This window comes from Rhipicephalus microplus, chromosome 5 (assembly GCF_043290135.1).
Source record: "Rhipicephalus microplus isolate Deutch F79 chromosome 5, USDA_Rmic, whole genome shotgun sequence".
Taxonomy (NCBI): domain Eukaryota; kingdom Metazoa; phylum Arthropoda; class Arachnida; order Ixodida; family Ixodidae; genus Rhipicephalus; species Rhipicephalus microplus.
This window is the reverse complement of record NC_134704.1, coordinates 201,778,194-201,798,580: the sequence shown is the minus strand read 5'-3', so window position 1 is coordinate 201,798,580 and position 20,387 is coordinate 201,778,194. Positions and strand designations below refer to the sequence as shown.

The following is a 20,387-nucleotide window of genomic DNA, read 5'->3' as shown; positions in this document are numbered from 1 at the left end:
ATTGAGCGATAGTTGTTCGCTTCGTCAAATGTTGGTATGCTTCACTAAAATTTGTGACCAACAACTCAGCCGTCCCACGTTTAAATCGAATTATGCCGAGGGCAACGCAGATTTGCTGAGACAAGAGCACTGAAAGGTTGGCTTCAGCGATACCACTACTCTCATGATCTATGTCGTCCTGTACAGTAACGAACATACTGGTGCGTGGCGAAAGTGTGACGGTGTTGTCGACAAGGCGATGCGCAGTCTTCTGCGGATCGGCGTCTCAAGGCTTCGAATCATAGTCGTCAGCAAACGTTACGACGCAGTCTTAAAGATTCATAAGAGCGCCGTGCTCGCGAAGGGAATTCATGCTAAGGATAACTTTTCGGGAGCATTCTAATAGCACAACAAAAAAAGCAATGAACGTCGACTCGCAGATTTGAAGCCTTGCGGCGCATCTCCTGATTGGTGTCAAGAGACGACCACCCGTTGTCCGAAGGTTTGGTCTATGCCCACGAGATGTCTTAACTTTCCTGAGATCAGCCACAAGTTCAGCACTGATAGCTGAGTAGTCGGCGCCGGTGTTGACCAGAGCAGTTACTGGAACGTTGTCGACAAGAACGGCAAATCAGCAGAAATGGGTTCGTCGGTGATGTGATGTATAGGCTGAAAGGAATCGTCGAAGGTTGGTGGATGGGTTGGAGGAGGCTGTTTTGATGATAGCTCAACTGCGGTCCACCCCCTGGAGGCCGCTGATCCTGATTTCGCCAGCGTGGACTTGGAGAACTAGCGGATCGTCCCGCACCATCATTGGCGAAAGTATAGTATCGATTCGAGGACGTACAGCGTCGAGGAGATGGAAAGCGTGATTGGCATCGCTGAAGATTCGGAGACAGTAGACTTGCCAAAAATTGTGCGATAGTGCGGGGTCGTTCCCCATCCCTGGGCCGACGAGCGTCTGGCCGAAGTCCAGGTAGGCTCATCTGTCTCTACGAGTACTCCCGGTACAAGTGACCGGGCTCACCATAGTGGTAGCAAAGTGGCCGATAGATGGAAGCGCGCCACACGCTAAATTTTCGCACATTAGGTCACGGATTCTCATAGTGTGGCGGGCCCGAGAAGTACTGTGGCATGCGCAATCAAGTCGGTCGTGGGGTTTCATAGTGCGGCAGGCCCAAGAAGTGTTGCGGCGTCTGCAAGCTGATCTGTCAGGTAAAATAGCTGGCTGATGCAGGAGTGCGTACAGCTTCCGCATACGTTAGCAGAGGAGCTTCGGTTAGAGGTGCCACTAATGGTCGTACCAGCTGCCGCACCTCTTCATGGATGACGCTGTCAGTTCAGCCACTCGAGGCTATAAAGACACTGCGCGAAGCTTTTGCACCTTGTCGCGTACAATGCTAGGGACTAGCTCAGCAAGGTCTCTCACGCTCTTGACGTCGGGTGTTGCCAAGGGTGCTGACAGACATGCAAGGCTGTCGGACCGCTCATACTGCTAAGACCGCTGTCTTAGCATTCGCTTCATTGTTGTCCCTTCACGGAGGAATTCCGCCACGGTAGCTGGTGGGTTTCGTAGAAGTCCTGCGAACAGCTGTTCCTTGACAGCCCGCATCAGAAAGCGTACCTTTTTGTCTTCCGTCAATGCAGAATCAGCTCGACGGAACAGACGAGACGAACATACCCACGTTTTCATTTGGGCTTTGATTGCGAGTAAAGCACTCTGAAACGTGGTTCTGAAAACACAGCGCGGTTAATTAATGCCTCTCCGTCATTGTTCCAACTCCTTTTTTTCCGCTCAGAAGACTACGCACTACTAGCTTATGTCCCAAGTGTGTCGTGCCAGAAAAAAAAAGAAAAGTATGCCACAGATAGGCCCCCCTGCAGACAAGTGGCCATGGGCACTTGAAGAAAAAAATGATCAGACGGAGCCTTTGACAATGGGTGCCGGCTTGATCCTTTCAATGCTGACTGTGTCTTCAGCCCATTACGCAGGCTTGTAAAATGATGTTCGCAACGCTTGATGACTGGAAAAAAACCGTCATAGCAAGGCTGAAGAGCATGGCAGGACGCATCGACACGAACATAAACGTGTGAAGAGGTCTGCAGGTTTGCCGGCAGAAAAACGTCGTTCTTAGTGTGAACTGACGTTGGGGATGGGCGAAAGTTTTGCATGAAGATCCGCACACGCTTGACAAAAGAAGATGGATCCGAAACATTCTGCGTAGTTACGGGGCTGACGAGGTCACCAGGCAAACGGAGTGTGCAGCCATAAACCATCTCGGCTACACAACAGGCAAGTTCTGACCGAAGTGTTGAACGCAGGCCGAGAATCACGATGGGGAGGTGTGATACCAAATCTTCGCCGTGAGGCTGCGAAGCGAGTGCTTCTTTTAGATGACGGTGGAGTCTCTCCACTAAACCATTTTATGTTGGATGATACGCAGTTGTGCGAATACGCGCACAACCGATAGAGATGTGACAGAGGTTAAAAGCACTGACTCAAACTGTCTGCCTCGATCAGCAGTCACCGTTGATGGTACACCGAAACAGCTAATCGAGGTAGCAAGAAAGGCATGAGCAACTGTTTCTGCCGTGATGTCAGACATTGGAGCTGCTTCAGACAACCTAGTATACCTGTCAATACACGTAAGCAAATACGTATTTCCCGGACATGGAGGTAATGGCCCGACAATGTCCAAATGAATGATGTCAAAACGTGCATCAGGGATAGGAAATTTTCGCCAAGGAGGCTTGGTGTGCCGTTGCACCTTGATACGCTGACATGCTCTGCAAGTGCGAACCCAGTCACTTATGTTAGCGCGTATGCGCGGCCAGACATAGAGTTAAGGGACCAGATGTTGCGTAGCTCTTACGCCTGGATGGCAGATGGAGTGAAGGGTATCAAAAACAGCACGACGAAGCTGTGAAAGAACATAGATACGAGTGCAGTTCTGTGAAACATCGCACCAGAGCGCAACGTCGTCGTCGGGAAAGTTGACTTGTTCCAGTCGGAATGAAGTACAGGATTGAAGTCGTGGAAGCTCATCGTCTAATGCCTGTGCCTCCACGAGCGAGGACAATGAAAGGTCGGTGGTGCCGGCCATGGCATTGATGGTAATACAACTGAGAGCGTCCGCTGCACTGTTAAATCTGCCTTTTACATAACGTATGTTTGAGGTGAATTCGGCAATGAAAGGAAGGTGTCGAAGTTCTCTAGGAGTGTGCGTGGCACTGCAGGAACGTAAAGCCGAATCAAGGGGCTTGTGGTCAATAAGAATGCCAAATTGTCACCCTTCAAGGAAGTACCTGAAATGCTTCACCGCAAGGTAGGCCGCGAGGAGCTCCCGTCCGAAAGTACTATATCGGCGCTAAGTGTCGCGTAACTTGCGGGAAAAGAAGGAAATTGGAGCCCATGCGCCATTGATAATTGATGAAGAGCGGCCCCAACTGCTTCTGGAGAAGCGTCCACCATGAGGCTAGTGGGAGCAGTTGATGAAGGGTGGTGAAGGATGGTGGTCCGGGCGAGCTTGGTCTTAATGGTGGCAAAAGCTTGATCCGCGACTGTGTCCCAGGGAAGTGCGGCTGACTCGGCTTGCGAAGTCGAGAGTAGTGCTTCCAGAGGATGTAGTAGTGTAGAGCATGTAGGGATGAAGCGGCCATAAAAACTTACGAGTGCGAGAAAACGTCGTAGACTACGCATGGACGTGGGAGGCGGATACTCGAGGATACCTTGAACCTTGTCAGGTAGAGGAGTGATGCCATCTTTAGTGATCTGATGTCCGAGGAGTGCTATCTCTGAGGCTCCAAACTGACACTTTTCTACATTGATGACAAGATCGTAATCACGCAGTCGAGTGAAAAGCGAACGTATATGTGCCTTGTGCGTTTCGACATCCTTGCTGGCAACGAGAAGATTTTCGATATAGGTGAAACAAAACGGCAAGCCTCTTGTGACTTCGTCTATAAAACGCTGAAATGTCTGAGCTGCGTTTCTCAAACCAAAAGGCATTCGTAAATACTCATAGAGCCCAAATGGGGTAATTATTGCAGTTTTGGGTATGTCAGAATGCTTAACGGGGATCTGGTGATAAGCTTTCACAAGATAAATTTTAGAGTATACAGTTGTGCCAGTTAAAAGGCAGTACAGTCCTGAATATTGGGTAACGGGTATCGATCTGGAACCGTGGCTGCATTGAGAGCCCGATAATCACCACAGGGCCGCCAGTCATTGTTCTTCTTGGGAACCATGAGTAGCACTGACGACCACGAAATCGATGATGGACGAATGAATTGCAACTGTAACATATGCTCAAACTCGTTGCGAGCAATTCGAAGTTTATCAGGGCCAAGTCAGCGAGGGCGGCAGTGAACTGGTGGGTCTGTGGTAACGATGCAGTGGGTCACAGTGTACTTGGGGGTCTTATTCATGGGAGACTACGTTGTATTCTCCGGAAACTCGTTGAGCAGAGCTGTATAGGGTGACGTGGGCGGTTTCACGAAAGTGGGGTTTAGGGTCGTAGCACGTGACAGAAAACCATTGACCGATAAGCTGGTATAGCTATCCACCAGGCGACAGCGGTTCATATCCACGAGCAGATGAAAATGCCTTAAGAAATCGGCTCCTAAGATTGCGTAACGTACGTCTGCTATCCAAAATAACCACTGCAGTTTCCTCCTAAGAGCGAGATCAAGGGTCAGAGACTTCTGTCCGTAAGTTGCGATGACCGAAGAATTGATCGGTTGTAAAGGAGTTGACTTCTTGCGAAGACGCCGGTCAGTTTTGGACGCTGGAATTATGCTGACGTCTGCTCCAGTGTCCACCAGCAATAGCAGACCTGTGGTTCTGTCGGTGATGTGGAAGAGGCGGCTTGATGCTTGGCTTTGATGGCCCGTTGCTGTTATTGACGATTGGCCAGAGCGTTTCCCATGCGCCAATAGCAAGGTGGCACACATCTGCGAGCCGCGTCACAAAAACGTCGGTGATAATAGCATGTGCTCTGCGGTGAAAAGCAGTGCTCGGGCTGGTTAAGGGGCCATTGCGGAGCAGCCGACGTGAGAGGTGGTCGATGTGGACGAGGTTGGTCATCTAAGTTGCGAATGCTCAGCAATTGCAGACGCAAGTCAGCGACTTGTGCTGCGAGGTCTTTTACCGTTTTTCAAAGGGACTCTGCTTCGGAAATCGGAGAGGTGTCGGCAGCGTTTATATCTGCCGGAGCAACGTCCATCATGTCATCGGCCATTTCTGCCAGCTCCGACAGCGGCTTATCCTGAGCAGGGACGAGAGCCATTCGCATGGTAGGTAGAAGACGCTTGTGAAACAACTCACGTAGAATGGATGTTTCCGAGCCGTCCAGCTGGTCCCCTAGTAGGTGCTGCAGGTGACGTACAAACTGTGGGGGACGGCGGTCCCCGAGCTCTTCGTTGCACAGAAGTTGCTGAATGCGTCGATGCTTAGGCGGAACGAGTCGGTGAAGAAGAGCCCGTTTTACTGTCGTATATGGAGTGTCACCAGGCGGGCCCATGAGCATGTCGCATATTTCGGCTATTGCCTGTGGCGGCAACGCTTCAACGAGGAGCTCATGCTTGGGAACTTCTGACGTGATGCGACGAATGGGGAACTTGTTCTCGACTTCAATGAACCATAAGGAGGGATCGGCAAGCCACAGCTGAGGTAGTGTCATGGTAAAAGTACTTCCAACAACACCCGAAGAGGGTACATGGCCGGGTGCAGTGGCAGCGGTACCAGGGCTGAGGTTGTCGAGATGCTCGCGCTGCTTCATGAAAGGTCGCGTTCGTAGTCCGGGTCACCAATAAATATAGCACTCTGACACGCGGTTCCAAAAACACATCGTGGTTTATTAATGCTTCTCTGCCATCGTTGCAACTCCTTGTTTTTTTTCTCAGCAGACTACCCACTACTACCTAATGTCCCAAGTGTGTCGTTCCAGAAGAAGAAGAAAAGTATGCCACACGAGAATTGAGGAGACCTTCTGCTTGTTCTTTCCGCAGCTGAGTGCAAAACACTGGCCAGGTTGTCAGTGCTGCCTCGTGGTTCTCAAACCAAATACGCGTTGAATTCTCGAGGTAGAAATAGACATACCGCAATTTCTGGTGCTCGTCCCACTCGTTGGCGACAGTGACTCGATTGTATTTGTCCAGCCAGTGTACAACGTCCTCGTAGGGCTCGGTATGGAAGGGCTTTGTGGTTAGAGGGGCTGGTGCCACCGTGGAGCTCGCAGAGTCCCTCTCTCTTTAGTCTTGCTTGGAGTTGTCGCATTTCCCATGGTTCTGGATGTTAAGGAAAAGGGCCGAATCGGGGTGTTAGGCCTAGTTGTCACTGACTGCGTCGACGGTTGGCTATTTCTACCAAGGCGTCAATGTTGGGGCCGAGATCTTCCTCGTGGTAACAGTAAATAAACCCAGCACCTCCACCAGTGTCCCGTTACACCGTAACTGGAAACTGTAGATAATAGCGCACAAGGACGTCAGCCCGATTCAATCAACGGCAACACTATTTATCGCTTTCTTTGCAAGCGTATCTTCATCCTCTGTTTAACAGCGGCGTATACAAGCCTGCCAGCATTTATAAAAATAATACTTGCAGAACTTGTACTAGTGGTAATATCGTTCCATTCTGCTGCCCACAGTCGATGTACCTCGCCAAGATCGCAGGTGCCGTCTTCTGAGGGGTTGCGGCTCCTAATGTAGATGATGTTGGCGTCGTCAAAGATCCTGCGTTTTTGGCACTTGGACCTCTGAGGCTTACTACTGTGGCGTGGCTCACATCGAGCGAAAACACGTTTTGCGGGATGAAAGGATTTAATGGAACTCAAGAAGCAAGAAAAAGAAAAGGGCAAGCCAGCGCTGCCACGAGGCTAATCGTCAGCTCATGAGGAGGCTCGATAATGATGATGGCTGCTCTTCTGCTGTGAGGGATGAATAAAAGTAAGTCACAACATTGCACAAGAATGACAACCCGAAAAGTGTCCATTTGGGAAGTCTAGGTTGTCAAAGTGAAGGGAACATCGGGAGCCATGGGATTTTTGGTGGGCGACACTGGAGAAAACGCTCCGGGTGAAAAAGCAGACGTCGTGGCATTGTGGCCATGCGCAAGCCTGTCTCGCGACGACCTTGTAGGCTGGATCAAGTGCAGACCACGTGGCGCGAGGTTAGGTTAGGCAGTGGTTTTGGCAGTGCTGGTGTAGTAACAGCGTCGTGATGCATACCTTAGAGTTGTGCCGCGTCTGGAGTGCTGGAGCGGATACACATGCCAACAAATGAAGGAAAGAGCCCGTATAATGGCGCCACGTGCACTGCAGGTCATCAGGTGCACAGAAAGCGGTTGAACAGGGCGCCAGGCAAACCTAGTAGGCGATTGCACTGTACTAAGGGCCATAAGAGCAATACGTGGCTGCATAGCAGCACACCTCGAAAAGGGCCGTTTTGGTTTACGCTGAACACATTGACTTCGTCGACCTAATGTTTGATGTGGTAGACATGCAGCTAGAATGGGTATCGTCGCTGTTCTTACCAGCCTGCATGCGTCGCGGACATGCGTCTTACAGTCGCAGTCCGGCGTCAGGGGTTGCAGGGAATGGTGGTTGTGGAAACCAGTAAGCGTGGGCCCTGCCAGAGGATCGGATGGCATACCTGTGCCCGTGGAACAACCTTCGGTTGTGCGCGCACGAGGGTTGGCGTGCAAGTCTGCGTAGTCGTTAGCTGCATCCACCTCAGACATGACAGTTATGGTCTTCTTAGCCGTTTGCGGACCAGTTGCGTCATCATCTGGTGCGTTGTCGTTCAGTGCATGAGTCATTGCTGCAGCGTCCTGCAAGTTAGGCCGTAGTTCCTGAGGCCGTAGACTTCCACGGCCGGAGACATTGACGGTGATGCTAGACGCAGCCGGGAAGACACGCAGAGTGACAAAGTCAGTAGAAGGGCATGCTCATTGGAGATTGTCGACGATCCAAGCTCCGCGATCAGGAATCGAATAACGGGTGAAAGGATGTCTAGGCCAGTTTCCGATAGCTAGGTAGCCATCAAATAGTCTGACGGCACCGAGGTGTCGCTGGCCGTTGATGTGTGAGAAGCTGGGCATGTGGCAGGCTCGTGTGACTGACCTTTGTACGTGGGCGCCAGTAAAACGCAGCTTTTGGTAGAGAGGTGAGGCGACGTGGGACCGTATTCTATCTCGCCATTGTGATCGGGTGCAGCAATATATGTTCCTGCGACCGGATACGAGTTAGAAGTCGTCGTAGCTAAGATAGTGAAGTCTTGTGCGGAGCAGGCATGATGGTTGGTTGACACCACTCACTGTGAGTCTGGGCGAACCGGGAAGATGTGGGTCCCTGGAAGCAGGCGGTACGTGAGGCTGTAGGAGGCCAGCAGCACTGACCAGAGGTCATCATAAGGCTTTGAGCTTGAGTTTGAAGTGGCAGTGAGATGACACAGTAAAACCGGAAGGGCGTCTAAAACTTGCTCTACATCTGCGGCTGATCTTTGACGGCATTCAGTGTGAGTGTGGCGTCGAGCTGCAGGAAAAATGCTTGTGGGTAGGCCGAGTCAAAGCGCTTCACTGGCAGGCACAGTCGCGTAAGCATGGCAGTCGGTGGCTCGTCAAAGGGCGTGTGTTTTGGGTTACAAGTGTTGCAAAAGAGGGACGAGACGTGAGACGACATCGTGAAGGCGTCCGATGGGGCCTTGCCGATTTCGCCACTTTCGCCTGGGAAAGCGGAGCGGCGGTGGCTTCCAGCGTCTAAGACGCCAGGCGCGTGAGCCTATTCTGTTGCTCGCGCAAATCAATCTAGCATAAGCTGCGTGATAGGCGCGGCTCAATTGTAAATAAAGTGATGATTATTATGATGATGGCACAACACATCTACACTGAAGAAACTGCATCAACCTGGCTTATGAGAGCCTAAACAATTGGAAGTTCTCACGTACAGTATGAGTTCATGATAGACAAACACGAATGAGAAATATTGATATGTCACTTTAAAATGTGCACATTGTTACGAGGTGAAGTTATATGATGCCGTACATGACTTACGTGTCATAAGTATTATGTTTGGACGTTTCATTTACCTTCGTCATCTATGAACATCACCTGTTACCAACTTTAGTATATATGGAGCTAGCAAAACGGTCACAAGTGTGCTGTGAGCATCGTACGTTGTCATGTTCTTACATGACACGAATGTTCAGATAATCATGTTTGCACCAGTCATAAATTTCGTCATCCATTGACGTCACGTAACAACAAGTTTGGTATATGTGAAGCTAGAAATAACGGCCGCGAGCGCATCATAAAGGGCCCAATATTCTCCAATGTAGCGTTGACGCGCGAGCACGCTGGGCACAGCGACGCTGCGTTAGCAAAACGCGAGCACTCTATAAACTGACGCCAGACATGACCAGCGTCCGTCGGCACTGCCCGACGGCTACCGGCACCATGTTTGCACCAGTCACCTACCTTGGTCATTCATTGGCGTCACGTAATACCAAATTTGGAATACATGAAGCTAGCATGTTGTTACATGATACGCATGTCATAATTATCGTGTTTGTATATGTCATTACCTATGTCGTTCGTTCGCGTCGCGTAATACAGAGTTTGATGCATGTGAAGCTAGTGAAACTGCCACAAGGCCATCATGAGCATAGTGTAGTCATGTTTTTATATGACATGCATCTGAAGTTTATCAAGCATTGGCGTAGATCAGTGGTAAAACACTCGGCTGGCATCCATCTCATGTATATCATGTTTGCACCAGTATCATAACCCCTTCAACCATTCGCGTCCCGTAACACCAAACTTAAAATAAGTGAAGCTAGCGAAACGGCCGCCAGCGCATCAAGAGCGTGGCGTGCAGTCATGTTGTTACATAACACGCATCTCATGTTTATCTTGTTTGCATCAGTCACATACCTTCGTAATCCATTCCGTACTGTAATACAAAATTTGGTGTATGTGAAGCTAGCGGAATGGCCGCGAGCGCATCATGAGCGTGGCAGTGAGTCATGTTGTTACATGACAAGCATGTTATGATTTTCATGTTAGGGTCTGTCGCTTGTGTTCGCCATGCAATCATATCATACCATTCCTGTTATGCAACATGTCATGTGAACGAAACCACCACAAGAGCTGCAGGACCATGAAATATAAATCATGACATTCATGACACACATGTCATGATTTTCATGTTGTGGCTGGTCAATTATGTTTTTCATACAGTCATGTAATGCCATACGAAATTTGGTATTGATACCACTATCTAAACGGCCAGGAGAGCTAAATGTCGCAGGCGGCTAGATAGATAGACCCTCAAAGTCACCAAAATTTGGTAAGAAATGCTTCGCATTTAAAACAAGAGACAACCAGGAAAAATACCGTCCAAGAGATCACTGCCGCACGTTAACAGAAGTAACTGGATGGCACCGATGGTACTATGTGTACACGGCCTGAGTCATACGAAATACACCGTTTTGTGTCTAAGTTGTAGACGTGAAGACCCTGTGCTGTCGAGAAACACTTCGTAGGTAGGGTTCCTCACACGTCGGATAGCATTGTATGGTCCAAAATAATGGCACAGAAGCTTTTCATACAAGCCTGGTTGTCGGTTAGGAGTCCAAACCAACACTCATTCGCCAGGGTGGTAAGCCACGTTTCGACGGCGAAGGTTGTAACGTCATGCAGTGGCATGTTGTTGTTGACTGTTGTTTGACATGAGGATTCTAACGCCCCAAAACCATCATAAGATTATGAAAGACGCCGTTCTGGAGAGATCTAGAAATTCTGAAAACCTGGATTTTTCAACGTGCCCCGCAATCAGAGCACACAAGCCCACAGCAAGTGTGTGTCATGATGTTTACGCGAGCCAGTGGACGTACCTCTTCGGTGTACTGCGTGTATTGCTCGGCCTCTAGAGCAAGCTCTTCGCACTCATCGTACCGTAGCACGGAATCAAGCCTGGTTTATACGTCGCGTCCATAAACAAGGTGGAAATGCAAAAATTGCTTGATTTTCGGCATTGCCGTATTGTACGCGAACGTGAAATATGGCAGAATATCAACCCAGATTTTGTGAGGCACGTCCACGTACATTGCCAGCATTCCTGCTATGCTCTTGTTCAGTCTCTGCGTCAGTCTATTTTCGGTAGATGGTAAGCGGTTGTTTTTCCATGACTTGCGCGGCTCAGTCTGAAAACTTGTGCCAGCGTTTGGGCCGTAAATGACATTCCTCTATTTTAATGACTTATGACAGCACGCTGTGCCGTAGGACGTTGGGGTGCACAAAGAACCTCGGGACTTGAGACGCCATGCCATGACGTAGCGCTTTTGTCTCAGCATAACGGATCAAGTAATCGGTTGCCACTATAATCCACTTGTTTTCTGTAGCCGACAAAAAGAAGAGCCCTAGAAAGCTCAATTTCGCAAGGTCAGAAGCTGTCCGTGGTGGTGCAATCCGGTGGAGAAGACCCACAGGTTTCACAGGTGGCGCCTTGCGATGCTGGAACTCGCAGCAGGCTTGAACGTAGCGATGTCCCCTAGTCGAACGTCACGGCCACTAGTACTGCTAGCGCACTCTGGTGAGAATCCGTGAGCAGCCCAAGTGTCCTGACATGGGCTCGTCGTGGCACGTGAAGTGGGTGTTATCCCACATGTCGGCTAGTACAACGAGGAGGAACGCTTTTTTGCTACCTCGAGCATTTTTCCTGTAAAGGATACGCCTCTGTATGGAAAAACGAATAATAGCTCGTGAGCAATGCGCCAAGGATCATGAGAGTTCCGGCCTTTTAACAAATCGTTAACAGGGCACATTTCTTGGTCTGCTCACCATCTATCCATAAAGTCGGAATCACTGATGGCGTCGAGGAAGCCATCAGCATCCTCCGAATCCATATAAGCATGTCCTACAGGTGCTCGACAAAGTGCGTCAGCATTTTGGCGTTTGCGCCCAGACCTGTGCACCATCAATACGTCAAACTATTGCAAGCGCAAACTCCACCGCACGAGACGGCCAGACGAATATCGGAGAATGACCAGCCAGCGCAACGAATGATAATCAGTTGTCAACTTGAAGAGACGGCCATAGAGGTAAGGTATAAACTATACTGCTGTTCACATGACTACAAGGAATTTATTCTCTGAAATAGAGTAGTTGACCGCCGCTTGAGAGAGAGTACGGCTGGTGTAAGCGATTACACGCTCAACGCCTTTGTGCGTTGTGCAAGGGCAGCGCCAAGTGGGACGTTGCTGACATCTGTGTTCACTTTGGTATGAACGTTCTCATTAAAATGTGCAAGAATTGGTGGTGCTTGCCATAGCTCTGTATGGCTCTGCATAGCTCTGCGATAGCTCTGCGTAGCTCTGCCATAGCTCTGCGAAAGCTGCTTTTTGCTCTGTGGTCCTCTTCATCATCTCGGGTAAGTCGCGTGATCGGTTCGTCTATCATCAAACAGTCGCAAACAAATCGGCAATTATTGGCCCACAAACCGAGAAATTCTTGCACTGCTTTCTTTTCTGGCAAAACAAAGAAGGGGGTTGCATGCAACAGACTCAATCTGCACTCACGACAGGTTCAAAAATTTTAGATAGTCGTAGTCGAAATGACACTTCTGGGGTTTTAGCGTTTTCGCGCAAGTTTGGAAGAAAGACCTAGCAACCAGAACCATTTTTATGCGCTTCAGATGTTCTTCAAAACTCTCAAAGATGATTACCCCAGTGTCTAAGTATACAAGACCGCTTTGCCACTTCAAACCAGCAATAACGATATCTATCATCCGCTGGAATGTTGCTGGAGCTCAACAGAGGTCGGAAAGAAAAACTAGAAATTCATGAAGTAAATCTGAATAAGCTTAATCTCAATTAGATTAATCTGCCAATAGCCACTCTTCAAATCTATCGATGAAAAATATTTTGCGGATCGCAGTCTGTCGAGAGAATCGCGAACACGTACAAGCGGGTAATTGTCTTTCTTGGTGACACTATTGAGTTTCCTCTAATGAATACATAGTCGTTGCCTTCCGTCTTTCTTCTTTATAAAACAACTGGCGAGGACCACGAACTACTGTATGGTTGAATGAACCCGTCGTCAAGCACATTCTTTACCTGCGTCTTGCGTTCTTTAGCCAAACACGGCAATGTTGTTGGTGGATTGGGCGAAAATCATCGTCGGTGAAAATTCGGTGCTTCGTGAGGATTGTCTGACCGACTCCAAATGAAGAGGCAAGGCAAGATTGGAATTCTCTGAAAAAGCTGGGAAGCGCAGCCTTTCGCTAGTTCGAAAATTTTGAATTGACGCCGATGCGGTCCAAAAACTTGTCTCCGCCAGCCATTTCATCGTATGCGAAGCACTCCGTGACATCCGCTACACGGTCTCCAAAGGCCACGGTGGTGCCGCAGAAGAGATGTTAGTTCTCGAAGTTGAAATTCGTGTCGAGTGTCTGCAACCATCCGTCACGAACACGCTCAATACGCTCCGCCGTGCGCACGCACCTTCAAGCACCAAACCAGATACGTTGCTCTCGACGACCTCGTTGCCATCTTGGAAGTCTTCACAAGTGATATTCACGAAAACAGTTGCTCGGGGAGACATCGGCAGGATTTCGACAGCAACACGGAGCGCAGGTCTAGGACAGCTATCGGCGCTTCGATCTGTTGCGCGTTGCGACGAGGAAGTGGCCATTCGCTCGCGCGAGATATATAATAAAGCTGTTCTCTCGAAGGAAGTTCATACCGAGGGTGAGCTGCCAAGAATAGTCGCGTATTACGAGGCAGGTGACCACAAATGTTTACTCACGCATTTTCACTCTTGCGGTACAGCGACACAGATGGGTAACAGCATGGCCTCCAGCCGGGCGAATACGCATTCCGTCCAAAGGTGTCGTCACTTTTTTACGACTGATATCCAATTTCCCGCTAATGTTGGAATAAACTGCACCTGCGTCCACTAATGCACTGACCTGAAGACCATCTATCAGCACGCGAATGTCGAGCGAGACTCGGTCACTGCGTTCCGACGTAGATTCCACCATTTCTCTCGCACTGCACGCAGACGTCAATTCAATATCTGCAGCGTTTCGTGCAAGCGTTGATGGGAGGTTACCCAGGCGAAGTCCTAGTCAGCTCGCCCCCGAACGTCGTTGCCGTCAGTTTTCCCGCTGAGGCTTGGGGAGCGTCCCCGTGCCACCACACCGAAATGTGGTCCAACGGCTCCGGGTCACCGAGGAGATGGTGGTCACAATCGACGCCGGGAGAAAAGTTGACGTTGCTGCCTGAAGTAGTCCTCAACTTCGCTTGGCCTCTGAACAACTTGGAGAAACCACGCAGTCCAAGTTGTCGGTACGGGCATTCCTGGTAGATGTGACTGGCTTCACCGCAATCGTAGCAGAGGGGTCTTCTATACGACATGCGCCAGATATCGGACTCAGCGTGGAGGAGTATAGCAGCTATCAATGTCCGAAACAGCGTGTGCTAATTGAATCGCTATGGTGGCATTGTCTCAATCGCAAATGCAGTGCTAGAGACGCGCATGTAAGTGCGAAAGGCTGCAGCATATGTACGGTTCCAAGCATCTGTGGACACATGATGTGGTTGTTGGCTGGTAGCCACCGGTTGATAGCGACTGTTGTGCAGCGCCTGCTGCACCTAGACCCGGATCATATAGATAATACAGCTTATCTCCGGGCTCTCGCCCCGTTCAGTTTAGCAGTGTCCTCGCGGACGACGGAGCGAACAATTTCGCAAATCCATTGAATACCACTGCGCCCGAAGGTTGTAGAAAATTCTGGAGATTATGCAGCATTAAGTTGCAGTCACATAAAGCCGACCGTTGATGAAGTACTTTCTCCATCGTAGTCGCTTCAGTCAGCAACTCGATCCGCTACAATCTTCAGAGGACTCCGCACTAGACCAGGAAAAAGCAGCTCCTTCACACCACAATTCACATTGTGGAGGTTTTTAAGTGCGAAGCATTTCTTGGCATACTTTAGCGACTTTGAACAATATCTATCTATCTATCTATCTATCTATCTATCTATCTATCTATCTATCTATCTATCTATCTATCTATCTATCTATCTATCTATCTATCTATCTATCTATCTATCTATCTATCTATCTATCTATCTATCTATCTATCTATCTATCTATCTATCTAACTATCTATCTATCTATCTATCTATCTATCATTCTATCTATTTATATATCTGTCTATCTATTTGTCTATAGAACTGTCTATCTATCTAGCTATTTATCTATCTTTCAATCTAGACGCCTAAGTCTTTTAGCTCTCCTGCCCATCTCGATACTGATATCAATACCAAAATTGGTATGACATAACATGACTGTATGAAAAGTATCACTGGCAAATCATCACATAAAAGTCATGATGTGTATGTGATGAACGTTATGATTTACATTTTTTTGTCTACAGCTCTTGCGGTGGTTTCGTTCACATGACATTTCGCAAAACTGGTAGGTATGATATATAACTGCACAGCGCCAATTAGTGTCAGCCCTAACGCGGAAATTATGACATGAATGTGATGATTTTCATGTGACGTCGAGTCATGACTACACACAACGCTCATGGTGTGCTCGCGGTCGTTTCACTTGCTTCACAAATACCAAATTCGGTATTACGGGAGGTGGGGAGATGAATGAATGAGGAAAGCACAGAATTGCTGCAAACAGGATAATCATAATATGCGCGTCATGTAATCACAGGACTACATGCCAAGCTCATGATAAGCCCACGGGCGCTTGGCTAGCTTCGCATATACAAAACTTGGTGTTACGTGACGTAAATGGGTGAAACGTGTATATTACTGGTGCAAACGAGGCAATCATTACATGAGTTACACGCAATAACATGACAAAATACCACACCCATGATGCGCTCAAGGCCCTTTCGATAGCTTCACATATACTAAGTGTGGTTTTATGTGATGTGAATGAACGATGAAGGTAAATTACACTTCCAAACGGGATAATCATGACGTGCGTGTCATGTAAAATACGAATACATGCTGCGCTCAGCGCAATCATGGTCATTGCCCTAGCTCCACATTTACGAAAGTTCGTGTTACATGATGGGAACAGACGATTAAGGTAAATGACACCTTCAAACATAACAAGCATGGAAATCATGTACGACCTTATTTACGTCAAGTTCGTAACGTTGTGCTCATCTTAATGCGACATATCAACCTTCCTCATTTGTGCTTTCCATATCATCAATACCCACACAGTGCATGGGATGCGTCAATTTTTTTCTTTCGGCATTGCTGGATACGCTCGCCCGAAAAGCGGCGCCATGTTCTCCACGTACATGGTGACAGTCTCAATAGGCATCGGGATGATTAAGTGCAATGCATGTTGAGCACATTCGCGGAGGTTGGGGCTCTTGTAGCTCTTCAGGACGCTATGTGGGAACTCGCGCCACACATCAACTCTGCTGAGCTACGCTCGGGTGTCGTCATTTAAGTGGGTGTAGACGTTGCGGAGTTTACTGGTTCGTCCCAGTAGTTGATCGATGTGACAAGTTCAAACTCGCTGAGCCAGTAGTTCAAATTCTCAAACAGGTCTCCGTGAGAGAGACCAGGCTTCAGCGAATTCTGTGCAGTAGATCGGCATTGACGACATTGGAGTTTCCATGGTGCCTTGATGTGAAGTCATAGTCGCTCTGTCGATAAGCTGTTCCTGTATCTGTTGTGGTAGGCCTCGTTCCCGGTGGCTTGCTCCATGAGCTGGCGTTATCACAGGCCTGTGTTGCGGCTCCTGGGCGAACTTTTGCGCATGGGATGAGTCGTGAGTCGTCGTGTAAAGCAGATCTACTAATCTTTTCACGCTCAAGACAACGTTGCGCTGTAGTTCTTGTTGAGCAGGCCAAGAAGCGACTCAGTCTGAACTTCTTCGTTCTCTTCCCCGCGAAAGCACGCGAAACCATGCGGCAACACGTTAGTAGCGCATCCGTGTTTTTAAGAACAAAAGAAACGAACACCTTGAATGCCTTAAAGTGATTCCGAAGGTACGATGACACACATAACTACCACAAGTCTCTTTCAGATACTGTGGCCTGGAATGCAGCACCAATCTTATGTGTATTGACGAAAAAAAAAAACAAGGTTCAAGTTGTTCTTCTTTGAAGTGTTTAAGCTGCAGAGTCTCAGCTTATCGCTTGAGTGTGCGCGAAAGCTTGTTTCATAGATGAGGTTGCATAGACTCGTTGCTGCACGTACCACAATAATTTTATTCTTAAGTTCAGAAATTTCGCTATTAGATAAGTTTGCAGCGACTGTTATTTTATTCAGCTGTCGCGGGGAGGAGAGGGCATGAGTGCATATGTATGATGTAATTTTTCTGAAATATATTCAGTTACGAGTGTAGCGGATGCCATGTTCACCTTGTCCCTGTGAAAATTGCTCTACCTAACCAAACGGCATAACATGTCATTATCCCAGTCGCTGAAGGCTTGCATAAAAAAATAAGCCTGTTTCACGCTTCGACTAAGAAGGTATACACATGATGTTGTGAGAATCGCAAAACAAGACAGAGCCAGAAAAATATTACTGCAATCCTATACTGAGGCTAATAATAATAATAATAATAATAATAATAATAATAATAATAATAATAATAATAATAATAATAATGTTGATGAGGATGTTGATTTTCCTCAATCCATTTCCTACACGTCACGGAATTGAATCCCGGCTGCGGTGACTGCATTTCCGATTCAGGCGGGAAAGTTTTAGGCCCGTGTGCTGAGATTTGGGTGCACTTTGAAGAACCGCAGGTAGTCGAAATTTTCGGAGCCTCCCGCTACGGCGTCTCTCATAGTCATATGGTGGCTTTGGGACGTTGAACCCTAGATATCAATCAAAATCATCGATGCATTTGATAATGTATAGCTGTAGGGGCGAAATCTCTCTCCGAAAGTGGCAGCTTGACAAGGGCCGACAGCTAAATCAACTTTAGAGCTAGTGCAAGTTGAGGTGTCCGACTAAGAAGCGGAACCCTGTTTGCTCTATGAAACAGAAAAACTTACGTCTTCTGCACAAGAACCGCGGTTTAGCAAACTTCTCTATAATGTGAATGGCACCACGTCGCCCGGATCAGACACCTCAACATGCGTTAGCTCGAGCACAACTAGAAAATCAGGAACGCCGCTATAGATGAGCAACTTGCTGCCCATTGCAGAAAATGTGGCGTGAAGCCACAGTGCCTTCCCCTGCTTAATGAGTCCTTAGTCTTGTTATAGCGGCATCGTGATAATACAAGGAAAATGTAGAGGCATCGAAGATAGCCCAACCACAGTGGTCTAGTGGCTAAAGTACTCGGCTGCTGACCCGCAGGTGGCGGAATTGAATCCCAGCTGTGGCGGCTGCATATCCGATCAGGCGGGAACGGGGTAGGCCCATGTGCTCAGATTTGCGTGCACGTTAAAGAACCCCAGGTGGTCGACATTTCCAGAGCCTTCGATTACGGTGCCTCTCATAATCATATGGTGGTTTCGGGAAGTTAAACCCTACGTATCAATTAAAGCATCGAGAAAGCTAAGGTGACAAGCAATTGTGTTAACATGGCTTCGGTTCAGTTATCTTGCAAAGAGCTTAATTGTTTTGCCATAAACATCACGTGTTCGTTTTCTTTTCATTTCTTACTACTCCCGCTTCATATACGTTTGAGCATATGTTCAGGAAATGCAATAAAATTCTTTGAAATTGAGCACACGTCCCGTCTGCTTCTTGTGGCATATTACTTGTTGTGACTCTGTGGTTTCTGATGCGTGAAGTACAATGTATATTTGAGCTAGTTTGTATTCCGTCTTCCTACAATATTTGTCTGAAACTCTTTGCGCTGAGCCTGAATTACACTGGTGTTGTACGTGCAACAGTGATGCTTAACGCACCCTGGTTAAAAAAGAACACGCTGAGGCCTGCAACACTCGTGAAGTGTTTATACGTGGTAGGCCTAAAGTATTCCACTATAGTAAAACATAACCTCTCGTAGTTACGAAATACTTAATTTATACACCGCATCATTTCTACTCTCAGTGCGTGCACCTCCAGCCATGAAGCCATCCCTGATGATGGCACTTCTCCTTGGTGCCTGCTCCTTTCTGCCCAACTGTCAAAACGCACCCACGTTCCTTCGCTGGGTCGCTCTCAGAAAATTGCTCGGCGGCGAGTTGCTGAAAGCAGGGCAGCTCGCACAGCACTTTGAGCAGGTAAGTAAACTAGGCTTACAAATGCCACAACCAGCGCTGTACTCTCTCAGTGGCTTAGGCTTCGCGAAGTACGAGGAGACGAGTTCGATTGCTGATCGATCGTTGACGAACGATTCAAGATAGTAACATATTTTAGTATTGGTTTAAGGACAAATATATTTTTTGCAGCGCAGCCGCATTTTATCACTCAGTTAATTTTACGAATTCTTGTGATTATTTCATAGCATCCTAAGAGAACCTGTTTCTCCAATTAGAGTGCCAGGTCCGTTTATAGCAAGCGTACCTGGCATTCTCTTTTTCCGTGTCACTTGTTGCGTTTCTTCAGGCTTATCTGAATCCTTCTAGTAAATGTAGTCGTTTTAGTGATCATCACGCTCTGAAATGTCGGTTTGTCGTTTACAATCACGTGTTTTTCAATCACTTTCACTAGTTGAGGGCTGGACGAGCCCAAGTGGTTTCATCCTATTCGCTAGCCTGGGGCTGAACTTCCCAGTAGTGAATATACTTCACTACTGTGAAGCGTATTCACTAGGAGTGCTTCAGATCTGGGCTTCAGCAAAGAGAACGTTTTACAGCGAAAACTGTTATGAGATCAGAACTTAGGTCACGCGCAGTTGTCTGCCGCTGGTGTCCGTAACCACATCGCGCGAAATCAACAAAAACGCTTAACACCAAAGACACAGTAGGGCTCGAAGCCCGGGTCTTCTGGGGGCCAGCCCAGCATTCTTTAACTGAGCTAGGCCGGTGCTTGTGGCCTAATGGCAAACCTAGCACCAACGAAAAAGTGGGGCTTTAACCCAGATCTGCTGGATGCCAGCTCAGTATTCTAACACTAAGCTACACTGCGCACTATGCAACGCTGCCCCCTGAAGCACATTCAGCATAGGTTGTGCTATGAAAAGAACGCATCTTCCGCGTGCTTCTTTAAAAGAGATGCTTTCGTTGGTCTTCAGTGTAACAATGTCTTTTGTGTCTTCTACTTCGGACATGCACATATCTATAAACCTTGGTGTATGTCGCAGTACACGGAGTGTGGCGTTTCGTAGCAGTAATTTAAGCCACGACCTTGGACACCACATTACGCACATGTAGGTCGACCATGGCAGTCCTGAGAGCCATGGCGAAATCATGGGCTTAGAGCATCTGCGAGGGTTTGTAATGTATGGTTTGATAG

General features: G+C 48.1%; 1 protein-coding gene across 9 annotated transcripts in view; it reads left to right on the top strand.

Annotated features, from left to right (window-relative positions):
- The window catches only part of LOC119173563 (sphingomyelin phosphodiesterase), a 1,093,949-nt gene that overhangs the window by 131,196 nt on the left and 942,366 nt on the right, over positions 1–20,387 (top strand). For all 9 annotated transcript variants that reach the window (XM_075896398.1, XM_075896399.1, XM_075896397.1 and 6 more), the window contains one exon: positions 19,041–19,213. In XM_075896398.1, coding sequence (XP_075752513.1) covers positions 19,041–19,213 — 173 coding nt within the window. The remainder of the gene's footprint in view (positions 1–19,040; positions 19,214–20,387) is intronic.